Source organism: Podarcis muralis, chromosome 4 (assembly GCF_964188315.1).
Source record: "Podarcis muralis chromosome 4, rPodMur119.hap1.1, whole genome shotgun sequence".
NCBI classification, from domain to species: domain Eukaryota; kingdom Metazoa; phylum Chordata; class Lepidosauria; order Squamata; family Lacertidae; genus Podarcis; species Podarcis muralis.
In genome coordinates, this window is record NC_135658.1 from 99,046,784 (window position 1) to 99,066,516 (window position 19,733).

The following is a 19,733-nucleotide window of genomic DNA, read 5'->3' on the forward strand; positions in this document are numbered from 1 at the left end:
AGCTATTAAGAATCTAAAGTAAATAAAGTGTTCAAGTCAAGGTTTTGGGGTTGAACTTGAATAGATTTTTTTCCATGACAGCAATAATTCAGAAAAGGTTAAAGAAGGAAAAGAAAGCCAAGAGGAAATTGCAGGAAGCACTTGAATTTGAAACAAAGAGACGAGAACAAGCGGAACAGACACTGAAACAGGCAGCTTCCACAGATAATCTCAGGGTCCTAAATGGTAAGAAGCTACCTTGTTGCATTTGTTAGACTAATGCATGGTTCAAGTGGTATGAAGGAGAAAGGTCATATTGGAAAGAGAGTTGGTGGTTAGTTCCTCCCAGCTGCAATAGAGATAAAATAGCAAGCGGTTTTTCCTCTGTATTGCAATTTTTTATTTCTATATCATTGCGGGGAGGGGAATTAAACCCGATGATTTTATTAAATTAAATGCTTTGAGATGTCAGCTCTCTGTTATTGACTCTGCTTTAAACATCTATTTCTCATTAATCTTGCTCATTGAAAAATTATTGTGCTGGCATCCAGTCATTGTTCAACATTAAAAACAGGGCAAAGGTTGATTGTATTGTAATTCAGGACTGGAGTAACAGGTTGTAAAAAGAGGGCTTTGAGGCTCAAGTGAAATATGTGTCAGCCTTACCTTTTTGTGCTTTTAGACTCTCTGACCCCAGAGATAGAAGCTGACCGCAGTGGAGGCAGAACAGATGCTGAAAGGACAATACAAGGTAGGAATTTGCAAAAGGCTATAAATCTAGATCTTACTATATTAGTTTTTCCTCTGCTCTAGCCCGCTATTCAAGCATGCAGCCTACCATCTGGGCCACATCAAAACAAGTTCATACAAGGTCAAGTTCATCTGGCTTTTTTTTATAGAAGAGAATTCATTTTGCACTGATAGATTTCCTTTAAATTAGCAGGTCATTTCTGTTTATATAATGCAATTAAAGATGAATAATTAATTTGCAGAACTGCATTTAGTGTGGCTAAGAGGAATATATTTGTAAAGTCTTTGCCACCACATCTTTATTAAAAAGACTGCTTTTTCAGTAAAGGTAGAAACCACAAAAACCTGACTTAACCAGGTAGGTAATCTTCAAGACAGAAACATTACAGCTCAATGACTGGTAAATACTTTGCAATTATCTCAAGGGGGGCAGGCAGAGTTTTTATGTAACAGATCCAAGGAAATAAGCAGCAAACTATGATCCTATACCTCAGTAAGTGTCATTTAATTAATTAGTTCTTACATATAACTGATGGTACAACTGCACCCGTATTTGCAAAATATTCCATGGCTAATTATTTTAAGAGATGGATAGATAAATACATTGATAGCAAACACACACAAAATTAATAAAGAGCAAATTCTGAAGGTTGCATTTATTTTATTCTATTTGTGGTTGCTGATGTGCTTATATGAATACTGAGCAGCAAAAAATAGCATTTATTTTCAATTTTAAATGAAGGTACATTCTTCAAAGACAAGACTAAAATGATTAGCTGAAGTAATCTCTCTGAGATGCCTTTCGTTTGCATTTTAAAGTCAATCACTCTAAAAATTTCATTTGCTGTCTTTTAGTCTGCTATTGAATCTCATATCCTAGCTCCTCTAAGGTGTTTTGCCTGCCATTGTACTATAGGAAAATATTCAAAAAGATAATAAGCAACACATTTATTAAATGCATGTCAAAAAAGAGGGTACAGGAAGCTTATTTTCACACACCAGGAAACTCAACCCAAGAGATGCCATGAATTATTTTGTGAGGTGTGAACTCAATAAAGAAGCAGCAACAGTACTTAGGTAATGAGTGATCACTGATTGGACTATGTAGACTACAAAATCTGAAGTGAGGATAACTTAACTACCTGCTCATCTACCTAATTGGTGTCTTATTGCCTGAATTCCAGAAAATTTATAAATAGCTATATTAGCTCAATGACTCTTCATTTTTAAAAATTCTATTACGTCTGAATGCTCAAAGGACATTATTATTATTATTATTATTATTATTATTATTATTATTATTATTATATTTATTCCCCCTCCCATCTGGCTGAGTTTCCCCAGCCACTCTGGGCAGCTTACAACATATATAAAAAAACATAATAAAACATCAAACATTAAAAACTTCCCAATATAGGGCTGCCTTCAGATGTCTTCAAAAAGTTGTGTATTCCTATCTCCTTGACATATGAAGGGAGGACGTTCCTCAGGGAGAGAATATCATCTCATGAACTTTGTTTCTTGTTCTCCTGTTCCAGGGGAAAAAAAGTTTGGCCACATTTCAACAAAGAGTTAAGCATATTGAAACCCATTAACCCCAATTCAGAGAGTGTTAGTCATTCTTTGATCCCACTGAAATCAGAAGGAATTAACTTGTCTCAGTGATTCAGGTGGAACTTAAGCACAAATAACATGCTTTGGTTGTAACTCTTTGGTTGTAACTAAGAGATTTTAAAAATGTCTAAAATACATATAGGAGTTTTGAATTCCCAGTTTAGTTATCTTTCCTCTCTGTGTGATGCTCCCTACTTGAAGCCATCTTCACAGCCAACCCCTAAGCATGTTACTTCAGGACCAAATTCAGAGTGGTGGAGTGGTATCTCTGACTAGTATTGAGCAGACAGCCTTGGATTTAAAGCCTCATTGGGCCATGGAGCCAACTAGCTGACCTTGGGCCATTCATTATCTCTAAGTCTAATCCACCTCACATGGGGCCATTGTGAGGATAAGAGGGAGAACCATATGCACTTTGACAAGCAGCATCAATGAATATGATACTCTCCGACCTTTGACATTAGAAGGATGCTGGGGAGATACCTGACCACATCAGATAGATGTGAAAATGACCTCATGCCTTCTCTAGGTTATTATAATCTAGGAGGCTAGGCAGAAAAGAGCTTCCATCGTCTCTTTGTCATAAATATATTCAGCGTGGAATAATGGGACATATATGTTATTTCTCTTGGCTACACATAAATCAGAGTGCTGATAGGACAGCTGCCTATTTACCAAGAGTCATTAATCTTTTGGTTCTGAAATACTGAGTGTGTTAGAGAAGCTTGTCAAAATGAAGGAGGCTTTTCTTCACCAGTAGGTCTTAAAGATTAGGGGAGTTCACAGGGAAGCAAATGCTCCTTCAGACACTAAAGGCTTAGGTTTCAGTGATTTAAAGTTCGTGTTCAACCCTTTGAACTAGAAGCAGTTGCGAACAGCTAGCCAGTGCAAATAAGCTGAGGCAAAGCGGGTTTGATATGATGCCTGGGTCCAGTTCCTGTCTGGAAACGGGCTGCTGTGTTGTGCTATAGTTGCTGATTCTAGAGTTTGCCCCATAAAGAGCACAGAACAATAAATCAAAAGAGGATGTGTCGACGCTTTCGTCGCATTAGGATTAAGTTTGACTGTAGCTATCCTCCTGCAAATTTCATTTCAATGGGTACATACAGAGCATTACTTAATGTGCCACCCCTTATAGGCGATTGATTGGCTACTGTGAGATACAGGATACTCGACTAGATATTCTTTGGGTCTGACCCTGCAGGGATCATCTTATGTACTTAACAGGCCACTGCAGCATTTTGATTTTTGCGTTTTCTAATAGCCTGAAAGTTTAAATCCTATTGAGCATTTGTACTGAAGTTGATGCAAGCAGTGACGTGTGCAGTTCTAATTTCTAGAACATCGTATAACAGGCAAAGGAAGCCTCTCCTTCCATAATGGCTGATTAGATGGCATATAAAAAGGTCACTGCCCTTCGTTGGTAGATGGCACCATGCAAATTGCCAACCTTATGTCTGGGGACATACCCAGATACTACCATAATGACACCAACTATAACACCAGGCCAAGGAATAGACCCTTTCCTCCAAATCCTAGGAGCTGGGAAAATAAATATTATATACAGAGGGGAGGTTCCGTAACCCTGAAGTCAGGCGATATAACCAAGTAATGTTTCTGAAGCCTCTAATCTAGAAGTTGGGCATTTTCGTTAAAGATTGACCAATCATTTTTTTACTTCTCATTTTAATTTTTTTAATGGTATCCTATGTTTTATCATACCTGCATATATTATTGTACGCTGCCTTGATATTTTGTATGAGTTGAGTATGTGGTTTATAAATACTTCAGTAAAAAAGAAAGATAGATGTGGGACTACTAATTTCAGGAGACTTGGTGTTTCTGACATTCTTCTCCTCCAGTTCTACTTCTGCACTACACTGAGCCATGGTCTGGCTTAGCATGTTGTCCAGACTTGGGCTTGTGGCTTATCTTTCCTAGACAAATCAGGAGCTGTAAACCACAGGACAAAGCTTGATTACAGCTCATGTTTTGGTCCGGGGAGAACTAAACCATGAGCCCAGATTTGGACAACATGCTAAGCTGAACCATGGGTTAGCTCAGTGCAGAGCAGCAGCAGAATCACTGGAGAAGAATCAAGGCAGCTACAATATCCTCTCTGGGAGCCTGGGCATTACTTGTTCACCCTAAGTCAATATTACTTAGCATTACAGTGTTACCTCAAGTTAAGAACTTAATTCATTCTGGAGATCCGTTCTTAACCTGAAACTGTTCTTAACCTGAAGCACCACTTTAGCTAATGGGGCCTCCCGCTGCCGCCGCTGTGCAATTTCTGTTCTCATCCTGAAGCAAAGTTCTTAACCCAAGGTACTATTTCTGGGTTAGCGGAGTCTGTAACCTGAAGTGTCTGTCACGCAAGGTACCACTATATATGTCATTGAAAGCTAAGAATACTGAAGAATTTAAGTGGTGTCATTTAATTCATATTACATCAAATTTCAGTTATTTGGCCCCTGACAGAATTCTTCTCTTTGTCCCAACCACATGAGAAGGAGTGGAAAGCAAATAGCTTGGCCAACTTTTGCCAACTTCAGAGAATCAAGGAGTTTAGGTACTGTACTATTCCTGGTACATGGAGGGGGAGAGGACTATGTTTTAGACAGGTTGGTTAGAAGCTGTTAACAGGAGACAGAGGTTTATACCAAACTTTGCCAGGAGCTTTCACTAGCAGACATAAGAATTGCTCAAATAAATCTTCAGCCACTTGACTGAAAGAGTAAACGGAATTGTTTTCTAAACGGATTTGCAGTCCTTTTAATCTATTATTAAACAAGTCTAATGAGTATAATAGTCTGAGTAAATGAGCATTTGTTTGTGTGCAATTCTTCTGCAACATACTTGTCTTATAGTTGAAAGCTTCCCTCTCTTTCCTTTTAAAATAAATAAATTAATAAAACTGACAGTGATATTTCTATTGTACAAAGAAACATACTCTAGTTTTGAAAAAGGAAAAGTTTATATGGAACAAATACGCTTAGCATACCTGACAACCGATAGCCTTTATAATCACAAATAGGCTGCCTGATAGCTTCTCAGTTCGGATTGTCTTATTACATCTTATTTGGAGAAAACACATAGTATTCTCAACCTAAGTGGGAGTCTCTCTATCTTCATGGCAGCAACCTTATTACACAAGCAAAACTTAGCCATCTCACAGAGGAAGCTGAAGATCTTAGCATTCAAATGTTATTTTAAAATAAAGGCAAGTAACTATCAAACCGTGTGTTCCTGTGTACTAGAATTGGCTTGACCAGTGAAGCAGAGCTGCAGCAATAGCCTCCTGTCAGCATCACTTGCCAAGAGTGGGAGGACCAAGGTGGTGGCAAGGTCTGGGATTCATGGGCCCACCAGTGAAGCAAATCTGGCCCTCCTACACCAGTATGCCAATGCAGCTCCAACCTTGCCCTGCACCTCCCAACTCCTGGTAAGCTGCAGTGATTCCACTGCCTGGAGGCTATTAGTGAAACTCTACCCTACCGTGATGCGCTTTATTTCCAAAAACTAGTACTTAGGGGTGTAACAGCACCCCTAGTGGCCATTCACTTTCAGGAGGACCTCTCCTATCACCAAATAGCAGCAGCCAGCCACCAGCATGAATGGATGGCTGCTTCAATCATTTGTGGAGCTGTAATTTTTTTAGCCCCACTAAATTCAGTGACTTATTTTCTGAGTATGCATGGATAGGATTCCACTGCTAGTCCTTTGATATAACAAATAGTCATCTATCAGAGAGACCTGAAATGCAAATAATTTGAAGGCTCAGCCATCCCACTCTAAAGTGGCCATGCTCATACATTCTTAACAACTTTTGAAGCGCAATAATTCACATCAGGTTCAATACCTCATGTGCAAAGATGCAAAAAGAGAACAGGTGAGCTGAATTGTAAGTATCCCCCCTTTAATCAAAACTACAACAGTCATTGATTAATTAATGTATAAAATATTTGTAGACCATCACTCATAAAATAAAATCAGGGTAGTGTACAACAAAATTTATATATATATACAGTGGTACCTCGACTTGCGGATGGGATCCATTCCGGAGCTCTGGTTGGATCCTGAGATTTCCACAACTGGAGGGACCGCTTCTGTGCATGCGTGTGTGGTGAAACACTTCTGGGTTTGCCGCTTTCGCAACCCGAAATTTATGCTACCCGAGGGTAACATAAGCCGAGGTGCTACTGTGTGTGTGTGTGTGTGTGTGTGTGTATACACACACTTTTACTATGATACTATATTAATATGATACATACTTTTAATATGATGCAGGCCATCATTCTTTGCATACCATTTTTAAATGAAAAGTCAGAACAAGCTAATGCTAATATAAGGTGTGGGGTTTTTTTTTAAAAAAAAAATGAGGTGGCAATTATATAATGAACTATGAGTTTATCAAAGGGAAGGCAAGAGAGTACATTGAACAAAATGTTACTCTGAACTCAGATTTTTAATGATTTGACTCCCTGCTTTGATGGATATTAGGACTCTGGGAAAAGAGGATTTATAAGGCCATAAAATGTAGATGAGATAAACAGTAACACTCATTCTTACTTTCCTTTGCTTCTCACCAAGAAAGGGGGGCCCCTTTGGGGGAAATCACAGTGTGCCTTAGCGCTAGACCTCTGATCTTTGTTTCATATTTGAAGGCTTCAGTTTCTCCTTATAGTCTCTGTGGGCCTTGGCATCCTTTCACCATCCCATCATAAGACTTCTTTAGCTGCAACAGAACCAACTACTGCAGGGGGCCTAGGATTGTAGAGTTGGAAGCGACCCCAACACTCATCTAGTCCAACTCCCTGCAATGCAGGAATCACCAACTCCCACAAAATGATGCTGCTGTTGCCTGACAACAGTATTCTCCAGTACCACGGAAAATAGACAAAATGGCCAAGCCATACTCCCCATACAGATGCTGACCACATATTCATTCTCTCACTCACTCACTCACTCACATCCCCACACCCCCACATACTCCTCTTCCTCTCTCTCTCTCTGCCCAAGAGAAAGCAACCCTCCCTCCAAAAAAAGTCCCTTGAAAGGTCAAAAGAATTGACTGCTGCCTGCTTCATGGGACTGGTAGGCAACAAAGCCGAGTAAATGGGGCTGTCCCCATTGCTCTGTCCCAGCTGCCTGCAGCTCTGAGTGAGGAATTGTAGCTCTTTTCTAGAAAACGTTATTTGTATTAATTCTAGCAGCTGCCTTATGCTTACCTGTTCTGTTTTGGGGCTAGGTTGAACGCTTTTAAAAGGTTCAGAATGGAGACAGAAACTAATAGCACAGTCTATGGCCTTGAAACATTCTCTGGTTTGTCTGTCTCTTTTATAATTGATACCCAAATAGTCAGTAGGAAAACATGCACTAATTATGTACTCTCATACTGCATTTTTTTCCTCTCAACCAAGAATAAACAGTGGAATTCTACCGCAGTGCACAGAAACTAAACAATAATAAATTTGCTTCCTGTCGCTTGGCACTGAACTCTGGTATTTTGGCAGCTTTTCAGCCCAAGCTAATCAATTAAAGACAACTTTGATTAAGTTAAACAAAAGGTGGTATTGATTGCCGGCAGTAACCTATAAATAGGCTATTGTTTCATAGTGTTCATAGGTCATTGTTAGCTACACCTTTAAACTAGACAGTCATTCTATTTATCACCTAAGAAAGCAAAGTTAAAGCATGCTAACTTAGTCATTTCACTTTCTTTCAAAATAATTTCTAAAGTTGCAGACATAAATGTTTCACAGTTAGCCCAACCTGCATCTTGTTTTATAACTTGGCTTTCCTGGAGATGCATGAAATTAAATAACTTCTCTTCTTGTGAAATAAATGATTAATCTACTGAAAGCTTTTTTTCAAACATGGTATTCTTAAACAATTTTCAAATAACCAACGTGTAAAATGAATACAAAAGCATGTGCAAAATCAAGTGGAATGTTCAGGAGCAATGAGAATGTTGGTCACACCATGCATTTCATAAGGAAAACTATTGGTTCTATACTTGCTCACCTAGGACACAGCCCAGGATTGGACTCTAAGAGACTTATTTCTGAGTAGATATGCATATGTTAGCACTGCTGATCACTGCATTAAGAGTTGTTATATAATTTGTGACAAATCTTATTTGTACATCCATCTCATTCATTCACCAATTTCAAAAGGAGGATAGATTTGCAGGCTGTTTTCTGTATTGTGCTCATTAAACATTAGTATCTCTGGGCATGTAGGGTACTCAGCCTTTCTGATAAGACATTTTGATCCTTCCGTTCAAACACATAGAATTCAATTTCTTTGGATATGGTTGAAACAGTACTCCCTCCTATGTTCAGGATTGCAGCCACCCATTCTTTCCAAACAGGGCATTTCTCTCTTTTAATATCAAACAGGGCATTTCACTTCCCCCATAACTTTTATTTCATTTTTCTTTTCTAACCGTCGCTCTACATCCAAAGTCTGTTGACCATGTTTGGTCCTCACTGGGCTGTTGTTGTTTTTTAGCCTCACTTTATTATTATTATTATCATTATTATTATTATTTTGTATTTCTGCAAATCTTGATGTTCTGCTAAGGATATTGACAGTTATACCTTCCTCTTGTTTCTCAATGGCTCTGTTTTGGCTACAATCCTGGTGGCACTCACCACCTGAGTTTACTAGTAGAAGGTATGAGGAAATGAATTTTGCAGCACAGTATAGATAAAAAAAAAAACTTGTGAGAATAATACAGAAAGGATTTTCCACTTCTAGAATGCAAAAAGGTCTAAATGTTCCTATTTTTTTAGTGAACAATGTTAGAAAACACTTCAAGTTTTCAACAGAAAAGCTAGTTGTTGAGGTCCCAAGCATGACAATTTTGGACAAAAAGAACTGTTTCTCCCATTAAAAATTCAGTGACAACTTTATATAGTTTGGCTGATCTGAACTTGAATAATCCTCAGCCTCTCTTACCTTCCACTGTCACCTTAGTGATGCAGAAATACTACATCCATGATCCCAACACCCTTGATCCCATGAGTAGAAGTGATGGATATGTTGTGACAATTCCATCCACTGCTCACATTGTGTCAGCATTAAGCTTCAGGTTTCTTCAGTGCCTTCTGAACTTTGCAATGCAGTCATGTCGGTAGGTGAATCATGTGGGGAAGATTTCAAGAGGAAAAGCTGAAAAAGAGATATTACAAGTGATACGTGAAAACTGCCTTGGACCAGGCTGACCTAAGCTTTCATGGCAACCAAGAGAGGAGATACCAGTAAAGCCTATGGCCCTTCAGATGTTGCTGGATGGAGCTTTCCACCAACCCTGGTGGCCATTGGTCCAGATGGCTGGAGCTGATGAGAGTTGGGAATTGCAACAACTTACAGAGGGCCAAAGGCTCTCCACCTTGCAGTTCAGTAGCGGTTTCCTGTTCTAAGGCTGCTCAGCTTTGTGTGGCTTGTAAGTAAGGAAATTCATGACCTGATTACTTCAAAGAAGGTTGGAAAAAATACTTCAGTGAACAAAAGGATTTCTTAACCTCTGTAGGTGACTGGTGAATCATTAGCTGAGGAACTCATCAAAATACTGACTCATAAATCTGTCAAGCTCTGGCTTAAAGCTAATTGCGTTTCTTTTCTTTCTGTTGCTTACTGGGGTGCTTTTAAAAGTTCCCTGATTATTATAAATTTATAATCTGCATTTATTTAAGTCCAGTTTGTATCTCCCCCAATCCATTATTACATATACATTAATTGGCTATTATAGATAAAGGTATTCTTTATAGGGGGGGGGGGTAATTTACTTAGATTTCAAGTTCACTGTTTATTTGTTATAGCATTTGGAGTAGCTTCTCATGGATACTGTTGGTACACCAGCCATACAGCTGCGTTGTGTGGCTACTTCACTCAGACATAACCATGTGTATGTTTTTAGTTTCACACCACTTTATATAAAACATCCAGAGAGATGTACAACCATAAAACAAATCAACATACCCATGACTGAACAAATAACGCTTCAGACTCCCTTCCATGGGGGGTTGTCTGTATGAATCTGTATTTTATTCTGAATCCATGCTGGACCGCAATAAAGATTATTATTATAACCGTAAAACAACAGAACAACAGAAATCATAAGAACCTCAATAAGTAATATTACATTAAAACATTAAGCAGAGGCTATAATAGCTGGTCGTATGTGCAAGAATCAAGAAACACCTGGATAAACAGGTAAGTTTAACAGGCACTTATCATATTTTTGGGCCCACATAGACTACTATGGTAAAGGCCATTTCTCCAGTGTTTTGGGGATGGATTTCCAAAGGTGTGGTACCACCAGAAGAGCCTCTGCTGACCTCAGTGCTCAGGCAAATCTATATGAGAGAAGACTGTCTCCCAGGTAGCCTGGCCCCAAGTGGTTTAGGGCTTCATGAACAATAGCACCTTAAGCATGTATCTGAAACTGTCTAAGCCAGAGGGCTTGAATATGGAGACAGATAATTGCAATGCTAAGTGCCATAGGAACTGCAGCAGAAAATGCTGATCATAGGAACTGTCACTAACAGGGTCACTATTTTCTAACATCGGCTTGTAACCCGAGTAAGCTCGCTTTTTCACTTTTTGCTCCATGAGAGAATCCTTACCTGCTCCTATGGGCAACAAGCATTAATATGTAAAGCAGTAGAAAATTTACTTTCCTGAGTACCTGCCTGTTTAAAGACTCAGTAAGGAGAAAACTTTTATGCTATCAAATATAAAAGAGGGCATTAGGGAAACTTTTGATAGGATAATGCTACTTCTACCACAGCTTAAATGACAGTATAAGCACATTATGCATTATCGCCTACCATATCCCATAAAATTTGATTTAAATAAACAATGCAGAAACCACAGTTGGGATTTACCAGTATGTTTTTAGTTGTGTGGGGTGAGGTATGTTGCTTGAGAGGAGGGAAAGAGGGAGGGGACAATTCATACTTTAAAACAGAAGGATGAAATCCTGTACACATTTACCTTTGAGCAAATCTCATGGAACACAATAGGATTTACTTCTCTGCAAACATACATTTTCAATCATAAATCCTTTTGGAAAATGTTGCTGGAATTGAAGAATCGGATCTACTGTATGCTTTTAGAAAATTTCCAAAGGGGAAAAATTACTACGGGGATTTTTAAAGGTTTTAGAAATGCAGTTTCTTGCATTATTCTGACTCCTGTGGCTAGGGAGAGAATGCAGGTTTACCACAATAATGTTGGTTTTTTTTATTTCTACTGTTCAAACCATATTAATGAGAACATCATTTTGGAGAACTAATTATTTCTATTTGTCTTGTGTCACACTTTCTAATTCCCCTATATTAGCACAGCCAAAGCAAATTAATTGCTTTTTCAGCAGCTGAACCTTGTCCAAGAATGAGCTCACATTCTCTTTCAGTTTCCCAGTTCCTCGAAGTGCTTTGTGTCAAAATTTTCTCTTGATACTGAACATAACCCAAAGAGTATCTGTTCAGATTCTGGTTGCTGCTCACTTGGTGAAATTTATAAGTTTAAGTGACCCACCAGGAAAGATAAAGTTCTTAGCTGCAAGATTATACATCAGAATAGTGAAATTAAAATTAAATGAATGAATCTCACTGAAGCAAAAAAAAGCAGTAATTAATGGTTCCCTTAATTGTCTTCATAAAATATTTGCATGGGTCTAATTTGCATAATTTGCATGTATTAATTAATCTTTCAAAGGAATTTTGTGCTGAGAGAAGCCAAAAATTCTCTTTGTTTTATTTAACATCTAATGAAATATTTATCTTCTTTAATGAACTTCTCATCTTCATTAAAATAAAAGTTGCGCAAGTTTGTATGTTTTAAATGTTTTTATAATTGAAGTGTTCGGAAAAATCTCTTTAGGCTCACAACATCTGAAAACACACACACGTTATTATATATTCTGAGTCACTTGGGCCGCAGGAACATTTTTAAAAATAAAGATGCAATCCTGCTTCTATTCAAATCAATGACAATGCTGCAAACTAAAAATATTGTGCTAAATGTTTTCCAAAAAATTTCTTGCTCTATCAAATGTTACAAGTTCATTTTTCTGAACTGTGGTCCCTCATTAGGAATTAACTGAAATCAATACAATTATTTTTGTGAATATAGTGGTTTAGTTGCAAGACCTTTCTTTTTATCTCCTGTAAAACGTAACCAGAAGGGGAAAACAGAACTAACAGAATTGAAATACCAACAACTGAGGAAAGCCAGCTACATGTATTCTAATAGAATAAACAGCTTTAAACATCATGATTGCAAGGAGAGGTCATAATCAAGTGCAGTAAAAGCATTCATTTAAAGTAATGGTAGCACCGTCTTGTATGGAGAAGAATTCAAAAGATGAGCCCATGCTGAATATTAAAGCTGTAGTGTTAAAATCAGAATAGGAGAGCATTAGGAGATGAAATGTGATGAAGTGCTTTGCAGAAAGCAATTTCTATAAAAGTTATGGATCTAAAAGGACAGTGATTAGTCTTTCAGAGGCAAAGGTTAAGGCTATTACTTGAGAAGGGGGCCACCTATATCCCAAGGTAATGTATCAAGTAGTTAATATTGTAGCGGATAGTAATGGAGGAAAGCAAAGAGATGGTTACAATGCAAAATTGCTGCTATACAAAATTTAACATAGTGCATAATAAGATTTATGAACTGGAGATTCATTTTTCAAGGATAAGTACAACACTGTAAGAATAATAAACCCATACTTGAACTATGCAAACAGTTGCGGGTTTGGAGGACAATGAAAACAAGTTGCTTCAATAGAGGTGCGCAACAAGATTTGTGCCCCATATGGAAATGCCTCCCACACGTTGATTGGTTAAAATTCTTGCTCGGAGAGTTCAAAAACTCAGAAATGAGTAGAGCGGCATGTTAAAAACAGATGGCAGACACGTCTTGTTGTTGAACAAATGTGGCACAGAAGCAGATCTCTGTAAGAACACCTTTGAGAGAGTGGCACTTGTAAATAGAAAGAGATTTTAAATTGTCCCTAGGACCAAATAATTCGCTTTAGAAAGAGCTTATCCTTTACCTATTATGCATGCTCTTGTCTCTATACGAGGCAGAGAATTATATAGGCTATCTACACAGAAATTTTCTAATACAAGTGGAGTCGTTAAATGAAGATAGCGACAGCAAAGCACAAATAGGTATCGTAAAAGAACGGAACTACCACAAACTAAAAAGCATCTCTGTTATTTATCTATCGCATTTTCTCCTCTAACCCTTGCACCCGCTAATCTCAATATCTGCCACAGGGCCAGGCCCACTGCACACATTAAAAATGCAGGTGTACAGATAAAAGTGTAACATGTCAATCAAGCAAACATAAGAAGCAAGGAAAATACATTACAGTTGAGATTATTATTATTGCAGATGAAGGTTAATGGATGAATTATTATTGCAGATGAAGGTTAATGGACGATGGGTAATCCCCCCCCAAAAAGCTCAACAACTCCCCCCATTTTCTTAAATGTCTTATACAGGGGTGTCTTATACCAGTGGTACCTTGGGTTACAAATGCTTCAGGTTACAGACTCCGCTAACCCAGAAATAGTACCTCGGGTTAGGAACTTTGCTTCAGGATGAGAACAGAAATCGTGCTCCTGCAGCGCGGCGGCAACAGCGGGCGGCCCCATTAGCTAAAGTGGTATCTCAGGTTAAGAACAGTTTCAGGTTAAGAACGTACCTCCAGAACGAATTAAGTTCTTAACCCGAGGTACCACTGTACATGGGGTGTCTTATACATGGGAAAGTACAGCAATCCTGGTTTAGCAAAGCTGAGCCGCAAGCCAGTTGGCTGAGCTGAAGCTCTGCTGCATCCTAAGGTGCTCATCCCAGCAGGTCTTGCCATCAGATTGCCTGCCACCTAAGTCTGAATTGTTAAACCTGCAATCCTATCAATGCACTTACTTGGGAATAGATACCATTGAACTCAGTGGGACTTACCATATTTTTCTGTGTATAACACGCCCCCGTGTATAAGATTTTGGGGGGCTCAAAATTAAGAAAATGAGGGGAGATTGCCCCCGTGTATAAAACTACCCCTCCTTTTTTAACATTATTTTTTAGTAAAAAAACCCAACAACCTAGTCTTATACATGGAAAAGTACAGTACTTCTGAGGAAATGCACTGTATTGCACTGTATAAACAGTTTTCAATGGCAAGAACTCCTTGAAAACTACCTTAAAATGGGTCTTAAAACGGAAATACCCTAGAGGACAATCCTATGCTCTGTATGCTTCACACCTATTAGATGTATGACATTATTATTGCAGTTACACTCCCTAAAAATGGACACTTGCCATAGAAGCAATATCTTGTCAAGCAAAAGGAGGAGGTACCAAAGGAATTGCTGTAGCAGACTGCATTCTTGAATTTTTGTTGTTGTTTATAGTAATCCTGAAATTCTTTAAATCACTCATCATAGAATTTCTGTTTACTTACATCATCATAGAAGTGATTCTGTATTTATTGATGTGTCAGATGTGCTAGGTACTCAGGGCTAGCATACAATACCAGGCTTAGTTTAGTTTTTAAAGCATTTTCTGCCTGCCGTTTAATCACTGGCATTTCACCTTCAGATTCTAACTGTTGGCTAGCCTGATCATATTATGGCCCAGCTAAGCTGCAACTAAAGGAAAGAACACATTAAAAGCTACACTGAAGACAATTTATTGCCTAATGCATTTAAAGTAGTTTCAAAGAGAAACCAAAACTGTTTCCCACAGCATCATTATTTTGACTAAATCACAGCTGCCCACAGGAAGAATTGAAATATTCTAAACATGTTAGGCAATAAATTGTCTTATGTGCACCACTGAGGTCTCCCCTCCCCCTTTTTCTTTTTCTTTTTAATGTTTGCATTTATAAACAAATTGGGCCATTGCCATGCATCTATTTTGCATCAATGTAAGCTAGTCCTCGGTTCATCTATCAGTGCAATACTAGCCCAGTTATATAAAGGTAAAGGGACCCCTGACCATTAGGTCCAGTCGTGACCGACTCTGGGGTTGCACGCTCATCTTGCTCTATAGGCCGAGGGAGCCGGCGTTTGTCCGCAGACAGCTTCCGGGTCAAGTGGCCAGCATGACTAAGCCGCTTCTGGCGAACCAGAGCAGCGCATGAAAACGCCGTTTACCTTCCCACTGGAGCGGCACCTATTTATCTACTTGCACTTTAACATGCTTTCAAACTGCTAGGTTGGCAGGAGCAGGGACTGAGCAACGGGAGCTCACCCCGTCGTGGGGATTTGAACCGCCGACCTTCTGATCGGCAAGTGCTAGGCTCTGTGATTTAATCCACAGCGCCACCCGCGTCCCCGAAGCCAATTTGGGGGGTCGTCTTATACGCCCAGTCGCCTAATACACCAGAATCTACGGTAATAATATAACTCAAACACTGTTTTAAAGTCTTCCTTTCCCTCTGCCAGGCATAGGGAGGCTCAGCCAGCAGTAGCCCTCTTGCTGAACAGAGTTTGGATCTGCTGCAACTTTACACTGGCTTCACCTAAACCAGCTTTCTTTACGTTAACACACTCACCAAAGACCATGGCAAACTTCTTCATCTCTCAAAACATCAGCTCATTCCTAGTAATATAGCTCTTGTGGTTTCTGATAAGCTTGGCCTTATTGTCCAATACCCTTTTGGTTAATCACCAGTACCCAAGTGTCATTTTCTAAGGATGCTAAATTGCCACGACTAAAATGTATGTTGCAAAATTCAGGTTGCCATTTCATGACATTACCATACAGCATCCCTAAATAAGCATCATGGCAGTTAATAACAGCACTCATTCCCTTGCTACGGCAATGAAGGATAAAAACCATATGGTTATGTTCTTCTGTAAGAGCAAAACCTATCCTCCATTCTGAGACACTGGGTAGCCTGGCTCTCACTGACAGGGTACAGTTTGTTCAGCATTTTTTTCCTGTTATGTTCTTGCCATCCTTATTTATTAAAAACAGAGATGTTATCTCGGAACTCGTATAGAAAAACATCCATAGCATAATAGCATAGGTTGTGATGGAAGGTATCATATAAAGGATAGCAAATGAGGTTTTGACTTCTTTATTTCCCTTATTATAAACAATAAGTGGAAAAACACAAACAAACAAGAACTAAATAACTCCCTGCATTAAGAGAGGTGTGCTTTTGAATCACATCCCTTTGCACTAGAAACAACAGCATGCAACAAGTATTTTCCAGAATTCATACTTAATTTTTGTTTTTATTGTATTCAGGAATACTGTTGTCTTTGGGCTGCTCTCTCTATATATGGCATTGGAGTCATTGTAGATATTACAGTTCTGGCTTCATCTGGGCACATGGCATATACAATGCAATTTGTATTGCTATGGACACTTTCCTGGGAGTAAGCTCCAGAGAACACACTGGGCCTTTCATCTGAGTAAATGTTTTGATTATTTATGTAAGATAATGTGTTGTCTTCAACCAAGGGTCCCAGGGCAGCACAAAATAAACATTAAAATCAAAATAAATAGTAAAAGTTTAGAAGAAAATATCCAAACAACATCATAAAACCAATAACGCTGTAAATTGGATGAACTCTTAGCAGACTAAGAGTCTGCTAAAACTAACAAGTGAAGCAAGATAGGGAACAGTAGTAGTTATTTTCTTATGCCCATTTCCAAATTCCTACACTATCCTGAAGTTGGTTACAGCTATATATTCTCTTTAGAGGAAAAATTGATGACATGAGGCACGTAGCCTCCCAACTCTAGGATTCTTCAAATGAAAAGAAAGGGATGTTCCTCACAGTGAGAGAAGTCATACCTCTGATGGCTTAGCAAGTGAAACACAATCTCGTGTGTGTGTGTGTGTGTGTGTGTGTAATAGCAGTTGATGGAAAATGATGGAACTTTTTTCAGAATCTTTGCCTATGTACAGTGGTGCCCCGCAAGACGAATGCCTCGCAAGACGGAAAACCCGCTAGACGAAAGGGTTTTCCGTTTCGGAGGCGCTTCGCAAGACAAATTTCCCTATGGGCTTGCTTCGCAAGACGAAAACGTCTTGCGAGTCTCGCCATTTCCCCCCCACTTTCCCCCCCTTTTTCAAAGCCGCTAAGCCACTAATAGCCTTTTAGCAGCTTAGCCGCTAATCCTTTAATAGCCGCTAAGCCGCTAAATCGCTAATAGCGCCAATCCTCTTAGCCGCTAATGGGGTTGCTTCGCAAGACGAAAAAACCGCTAGACGAAGAGAATCGCGGAACGGATTCTTTTCGTCTTGCGAGGCATGACTGTACTGTACAGTCCTCCCAGATCTAGGCCTTGTTGTTATCAGTCTGAAGGCAGAGGGAAGGAGGAATGTATCATCACTACATCAACAATGGAGGGGGGGGTCATTCCCTCTTCCACTACCCTTACCATTTGAAGTGAATGCATTATTTTTCTAAACTATTTGCTTATGCGCATATGTATATAAATGCATAAAGCAAATGGTTTGGAAAATACGTAAATGGAAAGCTCCCTTGCAGTTCAAAGCAGGGAGGACAAGACTCTCAAGAGTGTGTGCCATTAGGCAGACACTTTCCAATCTCAGTTCCCTTCAGGTCCTTCAGACTACAAGAGAGGAAAGCCTTCGCTGTTCAAAGTACTGACAGGGAAATTGGCAATGTAACGCAGATATACAACATATGCATTTGCATGTGTGTTGGAGATGCATCTGTTTTACCTCATTGCAAACTGGATGAGAAGGGAGAGAGAGAGATGTGCAATTGTAGCTAATAAATGGCAAGCCCAGTCATGACATAAGTTAATTCCATTCATGTTACAAGCTCTAGTGACGGACATTAAAAGCATTGCAGATAGTAACCATGGTCGCAAGCCATCACTTTATTGTGGGAAGAATGCTTCACGTTACTGTATCCCATTGTAAAATCCCATATAGGAGATGCACTGTGTTGCTATTAGCTATGTATCCTTATGAACTGCTCTACATCAGTTTCCATAGTTGTTCTAAAAGGTGCAATGGAATCGACTTAAAGTTTCTATGTCAAGTCTGACAGATTTATGTTTCTGCACATATTTCTTGCTCTCTGGCGTCAAACGAGGCAGAAAAAGTCTAAGAAAGATACTCTCTCCACTATATACAGCTACGAATACTTACTCCCTGAGATATACATAGGAGTTTGTGTTTCCTCTCTAATTTCAGAGGGCTGGATCCAGCTAATGGGTCCTGCTAGCAGAAGTCCACACAAGGACTTCCACTGGAGCAACTGAGGTTATCCCCCACTCCGCTCCCAATTGGAAAAAGTTATCACATTCACCTAAGAAACAACTTTGTTCTCACTATTTCTTTGCATAAAGCCGTAATTTTCACCTTTCTGCTGACAACAAATTCATTTCTTGCCATCACAATATCCTTTGAGTCAACATTCATTCAGCAATACCAGAATAGTCTATTGCCACTTCTGCTCAACGAATGCAGTTTGCACGTTGGGAACTATATGTATTTTAACTGGGAATATGACTACCACCAATTCTAAATGAACCCACTTCTTGCGGAATTTCTGTACAATTGGTCAACTTCTGGATGCAAAGCAAATTGAACCCAGTAAGAGATAAAAGGATCGCAAGCCATTTATAATTAGCAATGACTTCCTAGTCTAGTATGTTTGACTCCGACATTTGTTTATTTTTTCCCTTGTTTCCCTCTTTTCCCACCCCTCCTGCTTCTTCTCCTAATAGAAGTGACCGGAATGCAGTGCTTTAGAAATTCAGGTTCAGTGATTGTAAGTAACTAGTTCTTTTGTTTCTCATTTTCCGGGAAGTGCTGTTGTTCTGTTGAAACAGATAAAAACAAGTGATGGCCAAGTTCACCAGGCAGCAGAAAAATTCTCTTTTTTTTATATATTGTCACATCTTCAAAACTGGTACCCATGGTCCAAGAACCTGTTTAAAAATATGAAGAACGTATTTGTGACCCAGCCTGACACTGGGAAGAGGACAGTTGCACAGTTCATGGGGAAGTTTTTTAAATTAGCACTGGAGCTGGAAATACAGCTGTGTGGACCATGCCTGGTGTTTTTTGTGAACCCTGACAAGGCAAGGTACGAGTTATCACCAGGAGTATCCAGCACAGTATCTTCAGCAAGATTCCAGCATATTCTGTTTTACAAAATATTGGAATCCATTGGATTCATTTAGCACCCCTATCTGAAGTTTTTTTTCCCCAGCTTAATTACATGAGGCCTGTTGTTCACATACAGATTTGTGGCCAGAGATCTACAGTGTGTTTATTTTGTCTGGTCTCCCAATCCTTACCTAGTCCCTCACTAGGTAGGGGATAAACTAGGTTCAGTCCCTGGTATTTCTAGCTAATAATTTTG

The 19,733-nt window shown here is 39.1% G+C and overlaps 1 protein-coding gene across 7 annotated transcripts in view; it reads left to right on the forward strand.

The window, feature by feature from the left end:
- DACH1 (dachshund family transcription factor 1) overlaps positions 1–19,733 on the forward strand; it is a 344,361-nt gene that overhangs the window by 316,282 nt on the left and 8,346 nt on the right. For 6 of the 7 annotated variants that reach the window (XM_028728383.2, XM_077927781.1, XM_028728391.2 and 3 more), the window contains 3 exons: positions 82–225; positions 662–730; positions 19,093–19,136. In XM_028728383.2, coding sequence (XP_028584216.2) covers positions 82–225; positions 662–730; positions 19,093–19,136 — 257 coding nt within the window. The remainder of the gene's footprint in view (positions 1–81; positions 226–661; positions 731–19,092; positions 19,137–19,733) is intronic. The other variant, XM_077927779.1, reaches the window with a different exon arrangement.